General features: G+C 42.9%; 1 protein-coding gene across 1 annotated transcript in view; it reads right to left on the reverse strand.

Annotated features, from left to right (window-relative positions):
* The window catches only part of LOC139387473 (insulin receptor-like), a 153239-nt gene extending 143687 nt beyond the window's left edge, over positions 1-9552 (reverse strand). Inside the window, exon 1 of the mRNA XM_071133707.1 lies at positions 8335-9552. Coding sequence (XP_070989808.1) covers positions 8335-8419 — 85 coding nt within the window. The 5' untranslated portion in view covers positions 8420-9552. The remainder of the gene's footprint in view (positions 1-8334) is intronic.
* Positions 9553-25291: the final 15739 nt, after the last annotated feature.

Consider the following 25291-nt stretch of genomic DNA (forward strand, 5'->3'; position numbering starts at 1 on the left):
TCATGGCTGGCTTTCTGACTGACAAACAAGCAGTGTCTCCCTGTCATGGCTGGCTTTGTGACTGACAAACCAGCAGTGTCTCCCTGTCATGGCTGGCTTTGTGACTGACAAACCAGCAGTGTCTCCCTGTCATGGCTGGCTTTGTGACTGACAAACAAGCAGTGTCTCCCTGTCATGGCTGGCTTTGTGACTGACAAACCAGCAGTGTCTCCCTGTCATGGCTGGCTTTGTGACTGACAAACCAGCAGTGTCTCCCTGTCATGGCTGGCTTTGTGACTGACAGGCGTCTTATCAACGGCTCACTAGAAGATGCACATCGTTCATTCTAGCGGGAGAACGCTATACAGACTCTTCTGACTAGTGAATTGAAAACTTAAAAAAAAAATAAGCCTGGAATGATGTCCTGCGGGCGGCGGTGTTACCTGCTAGACCAGACTGAGGCAGACTTCTGGGATCGATTGATACTGTCTGGTATAAAAAACCTGACCACTTCAGATGCTGTCATTGGCGACCTGAGGGGAACTATTGTGTGTTGGTTGGCAAGCTGGGAGCACAATAGATTAGAGGTCGACTGATGATGATTTTTCAACGCTGATACCGATTAATAATCGGCCAATTTTTTATTTGTAATAATGACAATTACAACAATACTGAATGAACACTTATTTTAACTTCATATAATACATCAATAATATCAATTTAGCCACAAATAAATAATGAAGCATGTTCAATTTCGTTTAAATAATACAAAAACAAAATGTTGGAGAAGAAAGTAGAATTGCAATATGTGCAATGTAAAAAAGCTAACGCTCCTTGCTCAGAACATATGAAAGCTGGTGGTTCCTTTTAACATGAGTCTTCAATATTCACCGATTAAAAAGTTTTAGGTTGTGGTTATTATAGGACTATTTCTCTCTATACCATTTGTATTTCATATACCTTTGACTATTGGATGTTCTAATAGGCCAGTGTAACAGTATAGCTTCCGTCCCTCTCCTCGCTCCTCCCTGGGCTTGAATCAGGAACACATCGACATCAGCCACCCTCGAAGCAGCGTTACCCATGCAGAGCAAGGGGAACAACCACTCCAAGTCTCAGAGCAAGTGACTTTGAAACGCTATTAGCGCACACCCCGCTAACTAGCTAGCCATTTCACATCGGTTACACCAGCCTAACCTCGGGAGTTGATAGGCTTGAAGTCAAAGAGCGCAATGCTTGAAGAATTGCGAAGAGCTGCTGGCAAATGCACAAAAGTGCTGTTTGAATGAATGCTTACGAGCCTGCTGATGCCTACCATCGTTCAGTCAGACTGCTCTATCAAATCAGACTTAATTATAACATAAGACACAGAAATAAGAGCCTTTAGTCATTAATATGGTCAAATCCGGAAACTATAATTTCAAAAACAAAATGTTTGTTCTTGAAACTCATGTTAACAGGCAATATTAACTAAATATGCTGGTTTAAAATATATACTTGTGTATTGATTTTAAGAAAGGCATTGATGTTTATGGTGCAACGACAGTGCTATTTTCGCAAATACGCTTGTTAAATCATCACCCTTTTGTCGAAGTAGGCTGTGATTCAATGATACATTAACAGGCACCGCATCGATTATATGCAACGCAGGACACGCTAGATAAACAAGTAATATCATCAACCATGTGTAGTTAACTAGTGATTATGTAAAGATTGATGGTTTCTTATAAGATAGGTTTAATGCTAGCTAGCAACTTACCTTGGCTTATTAATGCCCTCGCGTAACAGGTAGTCAGCCTGCCACGCAGGCTCCTCGTGGAGTGCACTGTTAGGCAGGTGGTTTGAGCGTTGGACTAGTAACCGGAAGGTTGCAAAAACAAATCCCTGAGCTGACAAGGTTAAAAATATGTCGTTCTGCCCATGAACAAGGCAGTTAACCCACCCGTTCCTAGGCAGTCATTGAAAATAAGAATGTGTTCTTAACTGACTTGCCTAATTAAATAAGGATGTTAAAAAAATTTTTTTTTTAACTATATATATTTTTTTAACTAATATATATATATATATATATATATATATATATATATAATACATAAATACATCTTTATTTAATTATATATATTTTTTTTTTATTATTATTATTTTTTTTTTTATCGGCAAATCGGTGTCCAAAAATATATGAAAACTTGAAATCGGCCATTCCGATTAATCGGTCGACCTCTACAATGGGTGCTGCACAAACATGTGGAAGGAGGGTGAGACTTGTACATACAGATCTGACAACAGAATATACTGCTTAATCTATGCCCATACTCAATCCTTCAGTATGTAAAGAAAATGGGGTGATGTAAATGTATGATGTAAGAAGTAAATGTAAAAAAAATATTTTTTTTTTACTAAAAGATTTGTTTCATTTAGCCTTTTGATTAGCCAGAATGGCCCATTTTGACCAAGGTAGTTGGTTAAAACTAGAAAGCCATTTTACAAGTCCTTCATAACATAGCCTACAGAGAGACAGTACAGTGGCTTGGTCCAGGCAAGGCATTGGTCAGTCAATGTTATGAAACACTTTCAGTGAGGCACAAGTTTCACTCGTCTGCCTCCCTCTCTATTGGAGGTTCACTGTCAAGTTGGAGAGGAACGAGATGGGGCCAGCCAGAGCCAGCAGCCGAGCAATTACACAACTTGTTTATGAATTATGTCTCAGTCAGAACAGAATCTAGCACAAACTGGTCTGATGACATTACCCAATCGCAACCCTTCTCTTTTCAGTTTTTAATTTAAGGTAGCTTCACATTATTATTTGTTTGTTTGTTTCAACTCATGGGTCACATAAGGCAAAACCAGAAACCACACTCGGCTGCGTTAGCATTCGAAACAAGGTGTGTTAGTCAAGCGTTTGATTCCCTGCAATGTTGCTAGTCAAAGGCTGTTTAAGAGGGTTAACTTCCAGGTGTAGCCTACATACATAAATAGTGCATAAAAGGTGGTGAAAGAGTAGGCCGAGGCCCATTTCATCTCATAGTAGCCCAAGCCTACAGAAGTCTACCACACTAAGTCAAATAGTTAAAACATCACACGAGTGAGTCACCAAGTCCAGACAGAGCGAACAGAAACCATATCTTCTTTCCTTCTTGTGTTGGATGTGTTGATTGTGGCTATATAGGGTTGAGCGGCATCCCAAAAGGCACCCTATTCCCTATAAATCACACTACTTTCGACCAGAGCCGTTTAGGCCATCGTCAAAAGTAGTGAAGCGCCCATATGACATTTTTGGCCGATACCAATATTCAATATTATCCTTGCAAAAAAACATAAAACAGAGACCGAAAACTGATATTTAAAATTTTAGCGGCCTTTCAACTCAACTTTAACTGTACTAGAATGCTTAACACACACACACACACACATATGGACACAGCGGTCTAAGGCACTGCATCTCAGTGCAAGAGGCGTCACTACAGTCCCTGGTTCGAATCCAGGCTGTATCACATCCGGCCGTGATTGTGAGTCCCATAGGGCGGCGCACAATTTGCCCAGCATCGTTCGGGCCGTCATTGTAAATAAGAATTTGTTCTTAACTGACTTGCCTAGTTAAATAAAGGTAACACACACACACACCAAAAAGTTATTTTGCTGGCATTTTACATTAATCCCCATTACCAGTAAAACAATCAAAACCTTTTTCTTTCAATTACTTGCTGTGCTGTTTCATTGTTCATTTGTTCAGTCGTTTCATTCTCAACCAGGGTTTCTATGGAAGTAGCAAAACACTATTTAACGTGTCAAATAAGCTTGTTGACCAATCGGGACCTGAATATGGCTGCACGTCTCATCATAATTTAATGCGTTTATACATTTTTTACGTAGTTATTACACATTGATTACACTATCACTCGTATTTCATATGTCACAATGATTCATCGATGCGTATTAGAGGTCGACCGATTATTGGAGGACCAAAAAAAGCCGATACGGATTAATCGGCCGATTTTTATATACAAATATAGATTTGTAATAATGACAATTACAGCAATACTGAATGAACACTTATTTTAACTTAATACATCAATAAAATCATTTTAGTCTCAAATAAATAATGAAACATGTTCAATTTGGTTTAAATAATGCAAAAACAAACTGTTGGAGAAGAAAGTAAAAGTGCAATATGTGCCATGTAAAAAAGCTAACGTTTAAGCTCCTTGCTCAGAACATATGAAAGCTGGTGGTTCCTTTTAACATGAGTCTTCAATATTCCCAGGTAAGAAGTTTTAGGTTGTAGTTATTATAGGACTATTTCTCTCTATACCATTTGTATTTCATATACCTTTGACTATTGGATGTTCTTATAGGCACTTTAGTATTGCCAGCCTAATCTCGGGAGCTGATAGGCTTGAAGTCAAACAGAGCAATGCTTGAAGCACATCGAAGAGCTGCTGGCAAATGCAGGAAAGTGCTGTTTGAATGAAAGCTTACGAGCCTGCAGCAACCTACCACCGCTCAGTCAGACTGCTCTATCAAATCATAGACTTAATTATAATATAACACACAGAAATACGAGCCTTAGGTCATTAATATGGTCAAATCCGGAAACTATAATTTCAAAAACAAAACGTTTATTATTTCAGTGAAATACGGAACCGTTCTGTATTTTATCTAACGGGTGGGTGGCATCCCTAAATCTAAACATTGCACAACCTTCAATTGTATGTCATAATTATGTACAATTCTGGAAAATTAATTACGGTGTTAGGAATAAATGGTCTTCACACAGTTCGCAACGAGCCAGGCGGCCCAAACTGCTGCATATACCCTGACTCTGCTTGCACAGAACACAAGAAAAGTGACACAATTTCCCTAGTTAAAATAAATTCATGTTAGCAGGCAATATTAACTAAATATGCAGGTTTAAAAATATATACTTGTGTACTGATTTTAAGAAAGGCATTGATGTTTATGGTTAGGTACACATTGGTGCAACGACAGTGCTTTTTTCGCAAATGCGCTTGTTAAATCACCCATTTGGAACAGTAGGCTGTGATTCAATGATAAATTAACACACACTGCATCAATTATATGCAGCGCAGGACAAGCTAGATGAACTAGTAATATCATCAATCATGCGTAGTTAACTAGTGATTATGTTAAGATTGATTGTTTTTTACAAGATACATTTAATGCTAGCTAGCACCTAGCCTTGGCTCCTTGCTGCACTCACGTAACAGGTAGTCAACCTGCAACACAGTCTCCTCGTGGAGTGCAATGTAATCGGCCATAATCGGTGTCCAAAAATGCTGACTACCGATTGTTATGAAAACTTGATATCGGCCCTAATTAAATTGGCCATTCCGATTAATCGGTCAACCTCTAATACGTATGCTATGACGCTGGTAAAGTTGTCTCACGTACCTACAGTCCTGGTCATAAAAAAAGCTAGCTAGCTCATGGATGCAAACAATATTCTTCTCCAAAAACATAGCAAAACGACATCATCTGTTTCAGTGACTATAAGACAGTTCTTATTTAATTAATGGTGGTCAGACCCATCTATTGTGAAGCTAGCCACAATAGTGGACTTTGCGGATAGCCTTCAAAATAAGATGGCATAATTCTACTATTAGTATTCATTTGCATCACTGTCAATGACATACTTTTATTTTGAAGGATAAATGCAAATTCCACTATTGTGCATAATCCTTATTGTGGCTAGCTTCACAACACATAACCCAGTCCAGTCGAGCCTCACTAGCCAGATGAAGCTAGCTGGCTGCTTATAACGTTAGCTTTGGGCAACAGGTTTAATTAGCTGGCTAGCTATTCATAAACTGAAGTTCAATTTTTAATAGGCGAACAACAAGTGGCAAGCTAGCTAATACTAATTGAGTATATGTAAACTTCTGACCCACTGGGAATGTGATGAAAGAAATAAAAGCTGAAATAAATCACTCTCAACTATTATTCTGACATTTCACATTCTTAAAATAAAGTGGTGAACCTAACTGACCAAAGACAGGGAATTTTTACTAGGATTAAAATGTCAGGAATTGTGAAAACCTGAGTTGAAATGTATTTGGCTAAGGTGTATGTAAACTTCCGACTTCAACTGTATGCACGGTAGCTTTGACATCGGTTTTTAACATCGGCGTTAAACGAGACATCGGCATGATACCGATGTTTACATTTTTAGCTAATATCGGCCGATTCTGATATGTTAACCGATATATTGTGCATCCCTAGTCAAAAGTAGTGCACTACATAGGGAATAGGGTGCCATAGGGCCCTGGTTTAAAGTAGTGCGCTACATAGAGAATATGGTGCCATTTGGAAGGCACACAGACCCACCACCCAGAGATGCATCCATCTCCAAGACTAAACCACTAGTTCCTTCAAACAGACCTACAGCAAATCCTCCCCACACTAAAGGGAAAGGGGGATACCTAATCAGAACGCATTCAACTGAAATGTGTCGTCCGCATTTAACCCAACCTCTCTGAATCAGAGAGGTGCTAGATCTGTGGTTGAAGACTTGTCTGGATTTTATCACATTGACATTTTTTTATAAAAATTCACGTCTTAGTTATTACGCTATTGTTCTTATCTTTCTAACTATGGATGGAAATTGTTGAGCTAAGTGACAGCAGAAAAACAACACTTTTTAGGATAAAAGCAATGACAGATGGGGACTGAACAGAGGCCAATGTTTCCTCTACTATAGCAAAGCCAAGTGTGTCACAAGGATGGCTATATTTATTTCTCTATTTCTGAAGCCCTCCAAATAGACCGTTGACAAACAGCACCCAGAATGGTGTACTTTTTAACTTTAGCCTCTAGTCTAACAGAAATTGGGTTTAAAACCACATCCATTCTAATGCCATTTGTTTTAACTGATTTAGTGAAACCAGACCCGATCGTCTCCAGTGCCACGATAAAACGGCATCATAGCCTAAAAATAGAGGGCACTTTCTCTCTTTTTAATCTCTCCTTTTGTTTACCTACTTACTGCTGTTGGCAAGACAACAGCGAAAGAAGGAAATCCATGTTTTACCTCTTTTGTAGACAAAATGAGAGATGAATAAGAAAGCACCATGTCAAACCAGACACTATTGAAATCACGGCAGTTTTATCCTGGCACCCAATCGGATTTCACTAAATTAAGAAATCGGATGCACATGTACAACAGCGAGTAAACAAAGACAGATTGAAATAGTTTGTTTTGTCTAAAGGAATTATGTACAACAAACCAGGCATTTTCATTGGAGGTTTTTTTTAACAGATGCACTTGTACAACATTTTTTTACAGCACTCAGATCAGATGAACCCAAATGAGTTCAAATGAATGGTCAGGACTAAGGATGGACGTGTTCACCTATCTTCTGTTGTCACTGAAAGTGTATAGAGTAACAACTTTAAGTAACAGAAGACATGTTACCACGTCCATCCTTAGTCCTGACCATTCATTTGAACTCATTTGGTTTATCTAATCTGATCAGATTGAGTGTGGCACAACAACAACAACAACAAATTGTACATGTGCATCTGATTCATCCGATTGAGTGCCAGGATAAACCTACATTGATTACAAAGTATATGGTTTGACATAAAGTGCTTGCTTTTAAATCTCTGGTTTTGTTTACCCACTTACTGCTGTTGGCAAGACAACAGTGAATGACTTGAAACACATTCTTCATCTCTAAACCACAGTGAGGTACATGGGTAGGGATTTTTTTTTATCAGCATGAGTAAACACAGCAGGTGATTACAATTAATATCATACAATTTTACAAGATATTTACTTCACATTGTATACTTGGCATGGCTTATAGTCCATGTTCTGACCTTAGAAAACACCACAACTGTAAACCATGTTTCATTCTATTAAATTGATTTAAAAACATGTATTAAATTATTCAGGCTGTGTTCTTCGATACTTAAATAATCATGCAAATATTGCCAGCATTAGCATTAAACCCACATTCTAGTAGTCATGGCTGTAATTACTCACAGCATTGACATGGCAATCAATCAACATATTTGTTAGGTGCTACTTGTCCCCCAAATCAATTAATGACGTACATTGTGTTTTAATTCTTGACTTGATATCCAAGCAAATGTATAGGATATACTTGTACTTCTGCATGTTGGCAAACGCATTTTGATCAAATTAGGTGGCTAATGGGCAAAAACAAATTGCAAACCAGGAAGAAAAAAAAAAAGCTATAAAATTGACCTTCGTCCTTAAATCAGAGACTTCCAAACCCGGACACACTGATACACAATATCAACAATACTGTCAAATTAGGAACAAAATAATACACATCTGCAACAGATAAGATGATAAATTAGTTAACTACTTACTTTCTGTACTTTCTCCATTCGTTTGCTGACAATTCCATACGTAGACAGCAGTCACCAAAAACACAAGGAAAGTCCGCGGACACATATTGACTCAACTCTAGTCAATATCCGACCGACAAAAAACACAGTAGACAGCAACTGTCCGGGGAAGAATCAGAGTCAACTCGATTAAAATTAGCTGGCAAGGTGTAGCTGTCGTTTTGGTTTGGTAGTTAAACCACAGGTAAACAAAAAATATATAAAAACGCTCATCCCGGAAAAATGGGCGGAGGGTCCAACGTGTTCACTACTAGCTAACTTGGCTAGTTAGCGAGCTAACTCACTGGTTAGCTTCAGCTAGTTAACTGCACAGGTCCGAGGGATATTCAAAATCGCCACAAACAAACGCAACCGTGAGAATCATTGTGGCTAAGCAAAAGGTTAAAGTCTCACTTTGCAATAAATGGCATCGCATTGAGTCGTCTTTTCAAGTGTTTTTGATACAATCCGCAGCGTCTCTAGCGTCGCAGAGGAAAAGGGGGAGTAAACGTTAGCTAGCTGCTGGCTAACGGTACCGTTAGCTGAATGGGCAGGAGGCCACAAAGTTTGATGCGATTTGAAAGCTATCAACTCTCAATTGAATTACGCTTCCGGTAACACTCGCTATGGATGTATCTAGTTTCTAAATAAATGTTATATTCCCGTGCATTGAAAGAACACCTAAAGAGCAGCTTGTAAAAGTGCAACACAGTCCTTGAATTCTGTAGCTTCGCCTTTTGACAACTTCAGGTTCATGCAAAGCAAGCGTGGCGTACAGCAACGAAACCCACGGGTCACTCACTACTCACGGCTGCGGTCTTTCACAAACATATCTTCTTGCATGAACGCAAAAATACTAACGATTACTATGTCGTTTACAACTTCAAGTAATATAAAACTAATCTGAACCGTGTATCGGGGGGGATATCAAACCGCAAACTCGATTCCAGTCAACTGTCAGACTTCGCTGTTGCTCGTTCGTTAGTCAGTTGCTATTTTTCTTCATAATAAAAGGCGTTTCGGGTGACTTAACCTCTGATGGATATCTCCTTCCAAAATGACCACACGGTTATTGCACAACGAGAACAGCAAAATATAATGTCGATATTTTACTCTACGATAGAGGTAGGCCTAAATGGTTCAGTCCCTTAGGATCCCCTTCTTTGTGCCTCTCCTTCGCCAGTAGTAAACATAACCTGTAAATGAGCCAGATGGGGCGAAGGGGAAATACGGACTGGAGTATATTGGATTACGCAGTTAGACTGGAGATAGGCCTATTGTAACAATCTACACGACGTCTGTTAATAAGATATAAATACACTACATGGCCAAAAGTATGTGGACACCTGCTCGTCGAACATCTCATTCCAAAATCATGGACATTAATATGGAGTTGGTCCCCCCCCCTTTGCTGCTATAACAGCCTCCACTCTTCTGGGGAGGCTTTCCACTAGATGTTGGAACATTGCTGCGCGGACTTACTTCCATTCATCTACAAGAGCATTTTGTGAGGTCGGGCACTGATGTTGGGCGATTACGCCTGGCTCGCAGTCGGCGTTTCTAATCATCCCAAATGGGGTTGAGGTCAGGGCTCTGTGCAGGCCAGTCAAGTTCTTCCACTCCAATCTCGACAAACAATTTCTGTTTGGACCTAGCTTTGTGCACAGGGGCATTGTCATGATTTCCCCAAACTTTTGCTACAAAGTTAGAAGCACAGAATCGTCTAGAATGTCATTTTATGCTGTAGCGGATTTCCCTTCACTGGAACTAAGGTGCCTAACCTGAACCATAAAAAACAGCGCCAGACCATTATTCCTCCTCCACCAAACTGTACAGTTGGCACTGTGCATTGGGGCAGGTAGCATTCTCCTGGCATCGACCAAACCCGGATTAGTCCGTCGGACTGCCAGATGGTGAAGCGTGATTCATCAGTCCACAGAACGCGTTTCCACTGCTCCAGAGTCCAATGGCGGCGAGCTTAACACCACTCCAGCTGACATTTGGCATTGCGCATGGTGATCTTAGGTCTGTGTGCGGCTGCTCGGCTATGGAGACCCATTTCATGAAGCTCCTCACGAACAGTTCTTGTGCTGACATTGCTTCCAGAGGCAGTTTGGAACTTGGTAATGAGTGTTGCAATCGAGGACAGACGATGTTTACGCACTGAGCGCTTCAGCAGTTGGCGGTCCCGTTCTGTGAACTTGTGTGGCCTACCTCTTCTCGGCTGAGCCGTTGCTGCTTTCCACTTCACAATAACAGCACTTACAGTTGACCGGTGCAGCTCTAGCAGGGCAGAAATTTGACGAACAAACTTGTTAGAAAGGTGGCATCCTATGACAGTGCCACGTTGAAAGTCACTGAGCTTTTCAGTAAAGCCATTCTACCGACAATGTTTGTCTATGGAGATTGCATGACTGTGTGCTAGATTTTGTACACCTGTCAGCAACGGTGTGGCTGAAATAGTCAAATCCACTCATTTGAAGGGGTGTCCACCTACTTTTGGCCATGGAGTGTACAAAACAGCGTGAATAAATTGCGTGTTAAATTAATAATGCGTGGAAATAATAAACCTGCTTGTCTTTCAAGTATGGTCAGGAGGAGAAAAAATTGCATCTCCACTTGTTGATTACATTTGAATTCTTCCCCTTCTTCCTTAGCTCTGATCAACAGACTCGTAGCAGCGATGAGACAAGATAGTAGCTACTAAACAATTGGATACCATGAAATTGGGGAGAAAACGGGGTAACATTTTAAAAATAAATAATAATAATAATAAATAAAACAGACTCGTAGCCAACCAGACTCCAGCCAACCACACTCCAGCCAACCAGAATCCAACCAACCAGGCTCCAGCCAACTAGACTCCAGCCAACCAGACAACCAGACTCCAGCCAACCACACTCCAACCAACCAGACTTCAGCCAACCAGACTCCAACCAACCAGACTCCAACCAACCAGACTCCAGCCAACCACACTCCAACCAACCAGACTCCAGCCAACCAGACTCCAACCAACCTGCTCATGCAGTTATAAGACATGTTGAGGAAGTAGATGGGGCAGTATGCTACTGGATGTTTTGTCTCTGTCAATATCAACGTGATCATGGTCTGGTTTCCAAATATTGTCTATTCCCTTTATAGGGCACTACTTTTGAAAAGAGTCCCTTCTCAGTCCCATGTATTTGATTATGTCCCAAATTGCACCCTATTCCCAATATAGTGCACTTATTTTGACCAGAACCCTATGAGCCCTGGTCTAAAGTAGTACACTATATAGGGAATAGGGTGCCATTTGGGATGTAAACCAATGTAGCCTTCTAGACCCCAAAAAAATCCAGGGACACTCTCAAGCAGTATCTAAAATATTATCTTTGTTTAAACACATAGGCATCACATTGTCCAGCAGCATCGTTATCTCTCCTCTGTCCTTGGCAGCCTTCATAGGAAGAACAGCTGCACTGACACCCCTTATACTCAGATAGAGCATACCCTCCTGCCTATGTCAATGCTATCCTCTTTGGATGGACTATCACTAAGATATATGTGTATATCAAAATGTCTGCTTACACTTCCTTCTGTAATTGTTTCCCATTTTAACTTTCTGCAATTCATTTGTGCTGTTTGTACTGTTGATGATGTGTGTCCCAAATTCTCTACATTGTGCACTATGGGCTCTGGGTCCTGGTCAAAAGTAGTGAACTATGAAGGTAATAGGATGCCATTTGAGGTGTCCTTCACTGTCTCGTGTGCCAGACTCAAAGGGATGAACTGAAGGGGTCTCTTCCTACACAGCCTGTAGAGAGACACGATTGAAGAGGTGGGAGGATGTGCTCATCCCAAATGGCACACTATTTGCTATATAGTGCACAAACTGCCCTATAGTGAGCCTTATGGGTTCTGGTCACCAGTAGTGCACTATAAGCGAATAGGGAGCCATTTGGGACTCAGCGGATATGTCATGTTTACTGTAGATGGTTTCTCACGAGGCTGCCTGGGAAAACAGAATGTCCTATGTGGAACTGGGGAGGACGTACATGTGAGGAACAGACAGGCAGAGGAGCAGCAACACAGACAATGTTTGCAAACAGACAGGAACCCAGTCAAATTCCTCAGACACCAACGTGATAAGAAACGATAGAAACTCTCCACTCCCCTGCTGCCTGTAATTCTTTACCACAGCTCGCTGCTAGAGTGGAGAGGACAATGTGTTCTTCTCAGCCAACATGTCTGGTCAAATAAGGGTTCAATAAATAGACACTAATAGAATAACAATCCTTTGTAGGATACTGGTGGTGTATATGAGGACCACAGCCCTGGGTCTAAAAATGGCACCCGATTCCCTATATAGTGCACCACTTTTGACGAGCGTCCTATAGGTTCTGGTCAAAAGTAGTACACTATATATAGGGAATAGGGTTACATTTGTAGGCTTTGATAGGGTGGAGATAATCTACTGTAATTCTGCTATAGTAGAAGCACCCTATTCATAAACATGTTGTAATCATAACTAACCACTGTGCTACCTGTGTCAAAGTTAATGGGTAATTCTTATAACTGATAACAACAAACCAGAAGGAGGATTTGACTTCCGGTACTGGCAGCTTTCTGTCAGGGGATTGGCTGGACAATATCAGTTATTTTACCAGTGTAAAATCAATATCGGTTGACATCCTCTGTTGCCAGCAGGACAGGTACATTTCTGGACAGAAAGGAACCTCTTCTGTCACTAATTAAGCAAAAATAGCCCTTGATCTCAACGGAATTCAAATACACACACGCAAGCACAAATAGACCAAGCTCTGAGAAGCTGAATCTGTTGTTGTGTTGTGTTGACTAGAAGCTGCTATAGCTAATCCATAGCTGTGCCAACAGTGAATGTTTTCCTCCTCAGAGCAATATTGCAGCTCTTGGCTTTTCATTCAAGCACCATTGCGGCAATATTGAACACTAGCTTTATAATTATACAGTGTTTGTTATTGTATTAGACAGCCACATTCCTGTCTCTGAGATGTTATGTCTGGCAAACCTCCAGCACACCGGGCACCTGCTCCCTAAGACCACAGAGGATAGAGTTGAGTTGCCCCCTGTTCCCTTTGTAGTGCAGTACTTTTGATCAGTGCCCATAGGGTTCAATAGTACTAGATTCTGGTCAAAAGTAGTGCACTGTGTAGGGAATACACTGAGTGTACAAAACATTAAGAACACCTCGTCTTTCCATGACAGACTGACCTGGTGAATCTGAGTGAAAGCCAAGATCCCTTATTGATGTCACCTGTTAAAGTTACTTTAATCAGTGTAAATGAAGGGGAGGAGACAGGTTAAAAAATGATTTTTAAGCCTTGAGACAATTGAGACATGGATTGTGTTTGTGTGCCATTCAGTTCACGATTGGGAAAGACGAAAGATTGAAGTGCCTTTGAACAGGGTATGTTAGTAGGTGCCAGGCACACCAGTTTGTTTCAAGATGAATTGAGGCTGTTCTGTTCGGGCAGATCATGGTTGCGTTACAAATGGAACCCTATTACCTACATAGGGAACTACGTTTGACCAGGGCCCATAGGGGACTATATAGCGAATAGGTTGCCATTTGGGATGCACAGCATGTCAGAGAGGCCATCGCAGAGTACACTTATTCAACATCATGGAGTGAGATGAGCGGGTCAGGGAGGTGGGTCAATATAGCCTGGCTAACAAGATTCACCTGACTCACCAGGAGGGAGAGCTGTGACACCCTGGTCTGGACAGGAGGCTGTTGGAAATGCAGAAATGTGCTGAGCTTTGATTGGTTCTCTCAAATGTTTTTGAGAGGTAGAGAGAGAAAGAGGTAGAGAGAAATGTAGAGCGAGAGAGAGAGGTAGGGAGAGCGAGAGAGAGAGAGAGAGAGAGAGAGGTAGGGAGAGAGAGAGAGGTAGGGAGAGCGAGAGAGAGAGAGAGAGAGGTAGGGAGAGAGAGAGAGAGAGAGGTAGGGAGAGAGAGAGAGAGGTAGGGAGAGAGAGAGAGAGAGGTAGGGAGAGAGAGAGAGAGGTAGGGAGAGAGAGAGAGAGGTAGGGAGAGAGAGAGAGAGAGGTAGGGAGAGGTAGGGAGAGAGAGAGAGAGAGAGGTAGAGAGACAACGATGTGACCAGCAGCTTTGAGCCAATGAGCTGATTTCAGCACCTCACTAGTGTGGGAGCATCTGGCATAAGAAGAAGCTATACTGAAGCTAATAGAATCATGATGCTACCTATTGGCACAAATTATAGCCCTATAAAGTCTGTCTGTGGGGATATTAAAGATGATGAAACTAGGCAGTTTTAGCTTTAATCATCACCCTGTCCTAAATTCCACTCTTTTGTTCACTGTCTTACATTCAACGCAACATTTCCATCAACATTTTATTTTAACGTTACCTACATAAACACTCCATAACCATTGTGCACTACTATTACAGATGATAGGTTCAGTACACATCACTTCCTTTTATTTATTATTTTAAATAAATTCTCCCCAATTTCGTGATTTCGATCTTGTCTCATCACTGCAACTCCCCAACGGGCTCAGGAGAGGCGAAGGTTGAGTCATACGTCCTCCAAAACAAGACCCACCAAGCTTCTTAGCCCCCGAAGCCAGCCGCATCGTGTGTCGGAGGAAACACTGTTCAACTGACGACCAAAGTCAGCCTTCAGGCGCCCGGCCCGCCACAAGGAGTCGCTAGAGCGCGATGAGCCAAGTAAAGCCCACCTGGCCAAACCCTCCCCTCACCCGGACGACACTGGGCCAATTGTCCACCGCCATATGGGACACCAGGTCACGGCCGGTTGTGACACAGCCTGGGATCAAACCTTAGACCTCTTAGGCCTCTGCGCCACTTGGGAGGCTACATCACTGCATTCTTTACCAGAAAGTGGGCTGGCCCTCTTTGAAATCACGTAGGTCTATTCATTCCTCACTTTTTTTTATCTATAAAGCTCTCTTACAAAAACTTGCGCCATACCTAACATCATTAATAACCTTTAGATGTACAAATTACAAGCTTCCGAGTGGCACAGAGGTCTAAGGCACTGCATCTCAGTCACCCTGGTTCGAATCCAGGCTGTATCACAAGGGTGCTGCACAATTGGCCCAGCGTCGTCCGGGTTTGGCCGGTGTAGGCCGTCATTGTAAATAAGAATTTGTTCTTAATTGACTTGCCTGCTTAAATTAAAAATACCCGGTCTCAGGGATGGCAAACTCTGGAGACTCATTTGGTCTCCTCCGAATTATGTCAATCAGCTTTCAGTTTATGTTTTGCAAAATAAAAGGTAAAATAAATAAAACATATTAGCAACCCTTACATAACACATTCATAAGCATTATACAATAATTTCATAACAACCACAATTTCCTTTTAAGAAATGAAGCTTAATTTAGCAATACGAAGTGACTGATAGAGTGATTGTGTTTTACTTCCTGTTTTACCTCCTTGACAACGTATTTCAGGAACCTGTTCAGGAAATTGAAGCAGGACAGTATTTTGTGTCCAGATATATCTTGCTCTCAGTTCCCAGTCGAAGAGAACCATTTCCTTTCCCATCATTTGTTATGGAAATAAGAAGGAGCGAACAAATACATGCCAAGTCTAGTCAATGACTTCATTATAACTACAAATATGTTTTGATGCACAACACAAATACATGTTTTAAGGGTCAACCGAGGTTCTTACAGACAACAACTTAAGACTGTCTGGAGCAGGGGTGTCATGCAACACAAACCTGGAATCAAAAATGATTTCTTCACAGGGTTCTCCTGTGGGGGCAGTCGAGGAACCCCTTCAGGTTCTATACTTCTCAGGTTGTATGTAGTGCACTACTTTTGACCAGAGCCCTATGGCTAAGTGGTGCACTACTTTTGACCAGAGCCCTATGGCTAAGTGGTGCACTACTTTTGACCAGAGCCCTATGGCTAAGTGGTGCACTACTTTTGACCAAAGCCCTATGGCTAAGTGGTGCACTACTTTTGACCAAAGCCCTATGGTTAAGTGGTGCACTACATATGGAATAGGGTACCATTTGGGACTGACACATGTAGTCAGACTCAGAAGGCTGTTGTTGACAGAGGCTGTCTGACAACTAAAACAACAGGGTCAGGGTTCAGTCTGATAAGAGTCGTGTGAAGGCCTCTCTCTCTTTTATCATGTATAATAATATTTGTAGCTCAGCCTAGTTTTTGTCATCCTGCCAAGTCCACAGTGCCATGAAGTGCATGTCTTGGAGAAGAAAGATATGCGGGGAAGGGGAAGGAAAGGGGGGGGGGGGCGACCTTCATGGCGGGTTCTGTCCAACCTTCACAGTTCCCAACCTTTCCCTGACAGAACAAAGTCATCAGGCATGTCTCCCAGAGGTCCTTCTGCTCTCCTGGTTGCATCCCAAATGGAATCCTATGCCCTACACACAGTAGTGCACTACAAGGCCCTGGTCAAATGTAGGGGACAATATAGGGAATAGGGTGCCATTTGGGACTCAGGCTTTGTCCAAGCGGCAGTGCGGTGGGTGGGACACACCCATCCCAGTGTTAATGGTCAACCCAATCAAGCTGGCCGGCGGGAGGGAAGGGCGCAGCCAGTCTGGAGGTCTAGGTATAGAACAAGGGAACAGCAGTGGGGACAGACAGAGACCCTTTCACACCAAGCTGCCGGACAGAAACAACAATAAAGTTCACAGAGTGATTCATACGAGGACTCCGCCAGGGCGCCACTGCGTTCCGCACTGCCCCGTCAGGAAGAGGTAATTCCCTCCATCCTCTCTACCCTCTGTCTGAGTATGACGTGCTCTTCCACCTGGCCGGCTTCCCCTCTGGACCGTCCGGAAGAAAGATGGCTTCCTGCTGCCCTTTTCTAGCGTTCCTCCTTCTGGACTGATGGATGCTGGGGCTTTGAGGGGATAATGGACATACTCATTTACTATGGAATTATCTGACTGTGTGTATGTGGGTGTCTGCATGCGTCCGTCTGTGCTTGTGTGTGTGTCCCCGGGGCGTGTGTGTCCGGTGTGTGTGTGTGTCCGGTGAGTGTGTGTGTCCGGTGAGTGTGTGTGTCCGGTGTGTGTGTGTGTCCGGTGAGTGTGTGTGTCCGGTGAGTGTGTGTATCCGGTGAGTGTGTGTATCCGGTGAGTGTGTGTCCCCGGTGTGTGTGTCCAGTGTGTGTGTGTCCGGTGTGTGTGTGTGTGTCCGGTGAGTGTGTGTGTCCGGTGAGTGTGTGTCCAGTGTGTGTGTGTCCAGTGTGTGTGTGTCCGGTGTGTGTGTGTCCGGTGTGTGCGTGTGTCCGGTGTGTGTGTGTGTCCGGTGTGTGTGTGTGTCCGGTGTGTGTGTGTGTGTATGTGTCCGGTGTGTGTGTGTGTCCCCGGTGTGTGTCCGGTGTGTGTGTGTGTGTCCGGTGTGTGTCCGGTGTGTGTGTGTGTCCGGTGTGTGTGTGTGTGTGTGTGTGTGTGTCCAGTGTGTGTGTGTCCGGTGTGTGTGTGTGTCCAGTGAGTGTGTGTGTGTCCCCGGTGTGTGTGTGTGTCCAGTGAGTGTGTGTCCAGTGAGTGTGTGTCCGGTGTGTGTGTGTCCAGTGTGTGTGTGTGTCCAGTGAGTGTGTGTCCGGTGTGTGTGTGTCCAGTGTGTGTGTGTGTCCAGTGAGTGTGTGTCCGGTGTGTGTGTGCCCGGTGAGTGTGTGTGTCCGTGTGTGTGTGTGTGTCCGGTGTGTGTGTCCCCGGTGTGTGTGTGTGTGTCCGGTGTGTGTGTGTGCCCGGTGAGTGTGTGTGTCCGGTGTGTGTGTCCGGTGTGTGTGTGTCCGGTGTGTGTGTGTCCAGTGTGTGTGTGTCAGGTGTGTGTGTGTCCGGTGTGTGTGTGTCCGGTGTGTGTGTGTCCGGTGTGTGTGTGTCCGGTGTGTGTGTATCTGGTGTGTGTGTGTCCGGTGCGTGTGTGTCCGGTGTGTGTGTGTCCGGTGTGTGTGTGTATCTGGTGTGTGTGTGTCCGGTGTGTGTGTGTGTATCTGGTGTGTGTGTGTCTGGTGTGTGTGTGTCCGGTGTGTGGACCCGAGCCAATTCCAACATTTGGAAGCATCCTTCCAGTCTCGGTCACCTTAATCTGGAGCTGGAAGCTAAATCTGCTATGACAGCGTCTCTGCATCACAATACATTCCAGCAGGTCTCCTCAGTCACATGGATTATTTCATCCTGACACAGAGGGACAAATAATGCTCGTTATTTTTTATTTTTTTTACAGGCTCTTTATTTGCACGTTAGAAACACATCCTTTTTCATTTGCGCCTTAGAAGTATAAACACTTCTTTAAAGATGCACATGTTAAAACATGTTACTCTCTTAACCTTGCCAGACAATCATCAGTTCCATTGTAACAGAGAGTTATGTGACCGAGAGCTCAGGGCAAACGGAGAACTCTGCTGATGTGGTGATTTGCGATATCGGGATCGACGGACAACATGTGTACCCAATGTCATTAAATTCACAATTTATTCATATTGAAAATCACATGGAAGAGATCCAGAATATAATATCTGGAGATTTTCCTTTGAAAGAATTTGAAGTAACTGTAAACTTTGACAACTGTCTGTGCTGTGCCAATGTCTTTCAGCTCACCAACCGTCCATCCATTCCGACGACTAATTAGATGATTTCAGACCTCATTGTGCTGATGAATCAATATCCTATCCAGATCCAGAAACAGACTCAGGTTGCCTCCCAAATGGCACCCTGTTCCCTAGACAGTGCACTACTACCCATAGGGCTCTGATCAAACGTAGTGCACTACTACCCATAGGGCTCTGATCAAACGTAGTGCACTACTTCCCATAGGGCTCTGATCAAACGTAGTGCACTACTACCCATAGGGCTCTGATCAAACGTAGTGCACTACTTCCCATAGGGCTCTGATCAAACGTAGTGCACTACTTCCCATAGGGCTCTGATCAAACGTAGTGCACTACTACCCATAGGGCTCTGATCAAACGTAGTGCACTACTACCCATAGGGCTCTGATCAAACGTAGTGCACTATGATGGGAATAGGGTGCCGTTTGGGATGATGGAACCTCAGTCCACCTTCATAGAGTATGAAAGACTAAATGAGGCCAATGACAGGATTAAGGCTAAGACTCTTACTAGTATCCATCTCAGAGACTCCCTTCAAGTCTATGTTACTGCCACATACCAAAACCTGCTGCTGTAGATAGCAGACAGTCCTATCAGGCTGCCGTGCCTACGTCGGCATTGCATACTGATATGCTAGGTGTGTGTGTGTGTGTGTGTGTGTGTGTGTGTGGACATACCACCCCAGACACCCTGGTATACCAGAAGAGAATAATCCTCAACATGTAGAGGATAAAATGCCAGTCAGAGATCCTGGTCACCTCAGGTGTGACAAACTCTAAACCCAGATTGTCCCTCCTCAACAACCCCATGGAGGCTTGGGTTTGTTTCATCAACTGTCATTTTCAGTAAACCACTTAGTACTGTAGTAAACGGTAAATGTGTCTGATGTGTGTTTTTGCATTTAGTTGTACTATTTCCCCTCATGCTATTTAATAATTTTATTGATATGCCACACCTGTCAGGTGGATGGATTATCTTGGGAAAGGAGAAATGCTCACTAACAGGCATGTAAACATATTTGTGCACAAAATTAGAGCGAAATAAGCTTTTTGTGCTTATGAAACATTTCTGGGATCTTTTATTTTAGCTCATGAAACATGGGACCCACACTTTACATGTTAGGTTTATATTTTTGTTCAGTTTACATATTATCCATGGCATTTTGAATGCACAGTGATACCGTGACGAGATCCTGAGGCCTATTGTCATACCATTCATCCACCGTCATCACCTCATGTTTCAGCGTGATAATGCAGGGCCCCATGTCGCAAGGATCGGTACACAATTCCTGGAGGCTGAAAATGTCCCAGTTCTTCCATGGCCTGCATACTCACCAGACATGTCACCCATTGAGCCCGCTCGACTTGTATGACAGCGTGTTCCAGTTCCCGCCAATATCCAGCAACTTCGCACAGCCATTGAAGATGAGTGGGACAACATTCGACAATCTACAGCCTGATCAACTCTATGTGAAGGAGATGTGTCGCGCTGCATGAGGCAAATGGTGGTCACATTGACTGGTTTTCTGATCCACGCCCATATTTTTATTTTTTTAATGGTACTGTATCTGTGACCAACAGATGCATACCTGTATTCCCAGTCACGTGAAATCCATAAATTAGGACCAAATGTATTTATTACAATTGACTGATTTCCTTATATGAACTATAATAGTGAAATCATTGACATGTTTGCATGTTGCGTTTATATTTTTGTTCAGTATAGTAAGACAAAAATAATGGGGCTCCAAAAAATGTCCAGTTTCCATCTAGACACCGTTGCCTTTGAGCACAAAGAACGATACCTACGTTGGGTCAAAACATCAGCACCACAGAAACCTTCCACAAAGCTGTGAACAATCTGAGAGACAAGGCAAGAAGTTTCTTCTACACTATCAAAAGGAACGTAACATTTGACATCCCAATTAGGATCTGGCTAAAAAATACTTAAAATCAGTTAAATGACCAATTACCACTATGGTTGTGAGGTCTGGGGTCCGCTCACCAACCAAGAACTCACAAAATGGGACAAGCACCAAATTAAGACTAATTTATGCAGAACTCTGCAAAAACATCCCGTGGTACAATGTAAAACTCAAAATAATGCATTCAGAGTAGAATTAGGGTGATACACACTAATGATCAAAATCCAGAAAAGAGACGTTAAATTCTACAGCCACTTAAAAGGAAGCGACTCCCAAACATTCCATAATAAAGCCATCACCTATTGACAGATGAACCTGGAGAGGAGTCCCCTTCACCAGCTGGTACTGAGGCTCTGTTTACAAACACAAACAGACCCCACAGAGCCCCAGGACAGTAATACAATTAGACCCAGCCAAATCATGAGAAAGCAAGAAAATTGTTGTGATTTGAGCACCCACTGTGTGATATATATATATATACACACACACACACACACACACACACACAGTTCAAGTTGGAAGTTTACATACACTTAGGTTTGAGTCATTAAAACTCGTTTTTCAACCACTCCACAAATTTCTTGTTAACAAACTAAAGTTTTGTCAAGTCGGTTAGGACATCTACTTTGTGCATGACACAAGTCATTTTTCGAACAATTGTTTACAGACCGATTATTTCACTTATGTTGACTTCAAACAGCTTGGAAAATTCCAGAAAATGGTCCTTTGCTGTTGTTCTGGCTGATAGGCTAATTAACATAATTTGAGTCAATTGGAGGTGTCATGCGTCATGCGTCCTCCGATACACAACCCAACTAAGCCGCAGAGCGCACATCCAACCCGGAAGCCAGCCGCACCAATGCGCGATGAGACAAGGACACCCCTACCGACCAAGCCCTCCCAAACCCGGGCGACGCTAGGCCAATTGTGCGTCGCCCCACGGACCTCCCGGTCGCGGCCGGTTACGACAGAGCCTGGGCGCGAACCCAGGGACTCTGATGGCACAGCTGGCGCTGCAGTACAGCGCCCTTAACCACTGCGCCACCCGGGAGGCCCCCTGTGGATGTTTTTCAAGGCTTACCTTCAAACTCAGTGCCTCTATGCTTGACATCATGGGAAAATCAAAAGAAATCAGACAAGACGTCAGAAAAAAAAATTGTAGACCTCCACAAGTCTGGTTCATCCTTGGGAGCAATTTCCAAATGCCTGAAGGTACCACGTTCATCTGTACAAACAATAGTAAGCAAGTATAAACACCATGGGACCACGCAGCCGTCATACCACTCAGGAAGGAGACACGTTCTGTCTCCTAGAGATGAACGTACATTGGTGCAAAAAGTGCAAATCAATCCCAGAACAACAGCAAAGGACCTTGTGAAATGCTGGAGGAAACAGGTACAAAAGTATCTATATCCACAGTAAAACGAGTTCTATATCGTCATAACCTGAAAGGCCATTCAGCAAGGAAGAAGCCACTGCTCCAAAACCGCCATAAAAAAAAGACAGACTACGGTTAGCAACTGCACTTACTTTTTTGGAGAAATATCCTCTGGTCTGATGAAACAAAAATAGAACTGTTTGGCCATAATGACCATCGTTATGTTTGGAGGAAAAAGGGGGAGGCTTGCAAGCTGAAGAACACCATCCCAACTGTGAAGCACGGGGGTGTCAGCATCATGTTGTGGGTGTGCTTTGCTGCAGGAGGGACTGGTGCACTTCACAAAATAGATGGCATCATGAGGGAGGAAAATTATGTGGATTTATTGAAGCAACAAGACACCAGTCAGGAGGTTAAAGCTTGGCCGCAAATGGGTCTTCCAAATGGACAATGACCCCAAGCATACTTCCAAAGTTGTGGCAAAATGGCTTAAGGACAACAAAGTCAAGGTATTGGAGTGGCCATCACAAAGCCCTGACCTCAAACCCATAGAATCCATTCTTAAAATAAAAGTGGTGATCCTAACTGATCTAAAACAGGGAATGTTTACTAGGATTAAATGTCAGGAATTGTTAAAAACTGAGTTTAAATGTATTTGGCTAAGGTGTATGTAAACTTCCGACTTCAGCTGCATATATATACACACACACACACACACACACACACTACTAGTCAAAGTTTTGGACACACCTATCCATTCAAGTTTTTCTTTTTACTATTTTCTACATTGTAGACATCAAAACTATGAAATAACACATATGGAATCATGTAGTAACCAAAAAAAGTGTTAAACAAATCAAAATATATTTTCTATTTGAGAATCTTCAAAGTAGCCACCCTTTGCCTTGATGACAGCTTTAAACACGCTTGGTATTCTCTCAACCAGCTTCACAAGGTAGTCACCTGGAATACATTTAAATTTCAACAGGCGTGCCTTCTTAGAAAGTTTATTTGTGGAATTTCTTTCCTTCTTAATGCATTTGAGCCAATCAGTTGCGTTGTGACAAGGTAGGTATACATATACGGTTCCTTCGGAAACTATTCAGACCCCTTCACTTTTTCCACATATTGTTGTTACAGCCTTATTCTAAAATGTATCAAATAGTTTTTTTCACTCAATCTACACACAAAGTAAAAACAGGTTGAATTTTTGCAAATTTATTACAAATTAAAAACTTAAATATCACATTTACTTTATTATTCAGACCTTTTACTCAGTTGTTGTTAAAGACCCTTTGGTAGCGATTACAGCCTTTGAGTCTTCTTGGGTATGATGCTACAAGCTTAGCACACCTGTATTTGGGGAGTTTCTCCCATTCTTCTCTGCAGATCCTCTCAAGCCCTGTCGGGATGGATGGGGAGCGTTGCTGCACAGTTATTTTCAGGTCTTTCCAGAGATGTTTGATCGGGTTCAAGTCAGGGCTCTGGCTGGGCCACTCAAGGACATTTAGAGACTTATCCCGAAGCCATTCCTGCATTGTCTTGGCTGTGTGCTTAGGGTCATTGTCCTGAAGGAAGGTTAACCTTAGGACCTCAGACTGGGGCTGAGTGCTCTGGAGCAGGTTTCATCAAGGATCACTCTGTACTTTGCTCTGTTCATCTTTGCCTCGATCCTGACTAGTCTCCCAGTCCCTGCCACTGAAAAACATCCCCACAGCATGATGCTGCCATCAACATGCTTCACCGTAGGGATGGTGCCAGGTTTCCTCCAGGGGTGACGCTTGGTATTCAGGCCGAAGAGTTCAATCTTGGTTTTCATCAGATGAGAGAATCTTGTTTTTCATGGTCTGGGAATCTTCAGGTGCTTTTTGGCAAACTCCAAGCAGGCTGTCATGTGCCTTTTACTGAGGAGTGGCTTCTATCTGGCCACTCTACCATAAAGGCCTGATTGGTGGAGTTCTGCAGAGATGGTTGCCCATCTGGAAGGTTCTCCCATCTCCACAGAGAAACTCTCAAGCTCGGTCAGTGACCATTGGGTTCTTGGTCACCTCCCTGACTAAGGCCCATCTCCCCCGATTGATCAGTTTGGCCGGGCAGCCAGCTCTAGGAAGAGTCTTGGTGGTTCCAAACTTCCTCCATTTAAGATTGATGGAGGCCACTGTGTTCTTGAAGACCTTCAATGCTGCAGAAATGTTTTGGTACCCTTCCCCAGATCTGAGCTCTACGGACAATTCCTTTGACCTCATGGCTTGATTTCTGCTCTGACATGCACTGTCAACTGTGGGAGCTTATATAGATAGGTGTGTGCCTTTCCAAATCATGTCCAATCAATTGAATTTACCACAGGTAGACTACAATCAAGTTGTCGAATCATCTCAAGGATGATCAATGGAAACAGGATGCACTGGAGCTCAATTTCAAGTCTCATAGCAACGGGTCTGAATACATATGTAAATAAAGTATTTATGTTTTTATTTTTAATACATTTGCAAATCGCTTTGTCATTATGGGGTATTGTGTGTAGATTGCTGATATATATATTTTTTAATCCATTTTCTTGAATAAGGCTGTAACGCAACAAAATGTGGAAAAAGTCAAGGGGTCTGAATACTTTCTGAATGCACTGTTTATTTGTATGTATGTAGATGCACAAAGGAAGAGAAGTTTAGGCCTAGCGAGAGAGAGAGAAAAATGGAGAAATGCGGGCGGCATGGTTCGACACTGACATGCATTTCTTTATCCTTGCCCGATAGGCTACTGCGTACAGATATAGGCATCTGGGATGCTAATTCATACATGTTTCTATCGTAATATTTTGTATAAGGATTATATTGTCAGATTATAGGAGTAACTCTGGTAAGCCTAAAACATGCTTCCTCAACTCAAGTTAAACCCCCACCCCGCGGTTATGCCTGACCACTGTGACTGACCCCAAATTAAGAAAAACTTTGACTATGTACAGACTCGGTGACCATAGGCTGTCGAGGGAAGACAAGGCTGTGCGCCCACTGCCCACAAAACGAGGTGGAAACTGA

The sequence above is a fragment of the Oncorhynchus clarkii genome, chromosome 28 (genome assembly GCF_045791955.1).
Source record: "Oncorhynchus clarkii lewisi isolate Uvic-CL-2024 chromosome 28, UVic_Ocla_1.0, whole genome shotgun sequence".
Lineage (NCBI taxonomy): Eukaryota > Metazoa > Chordata > Actinopteri > Salmoniformes > Salmonidae > Oncorhynchus > Oncorhynchus clarkii.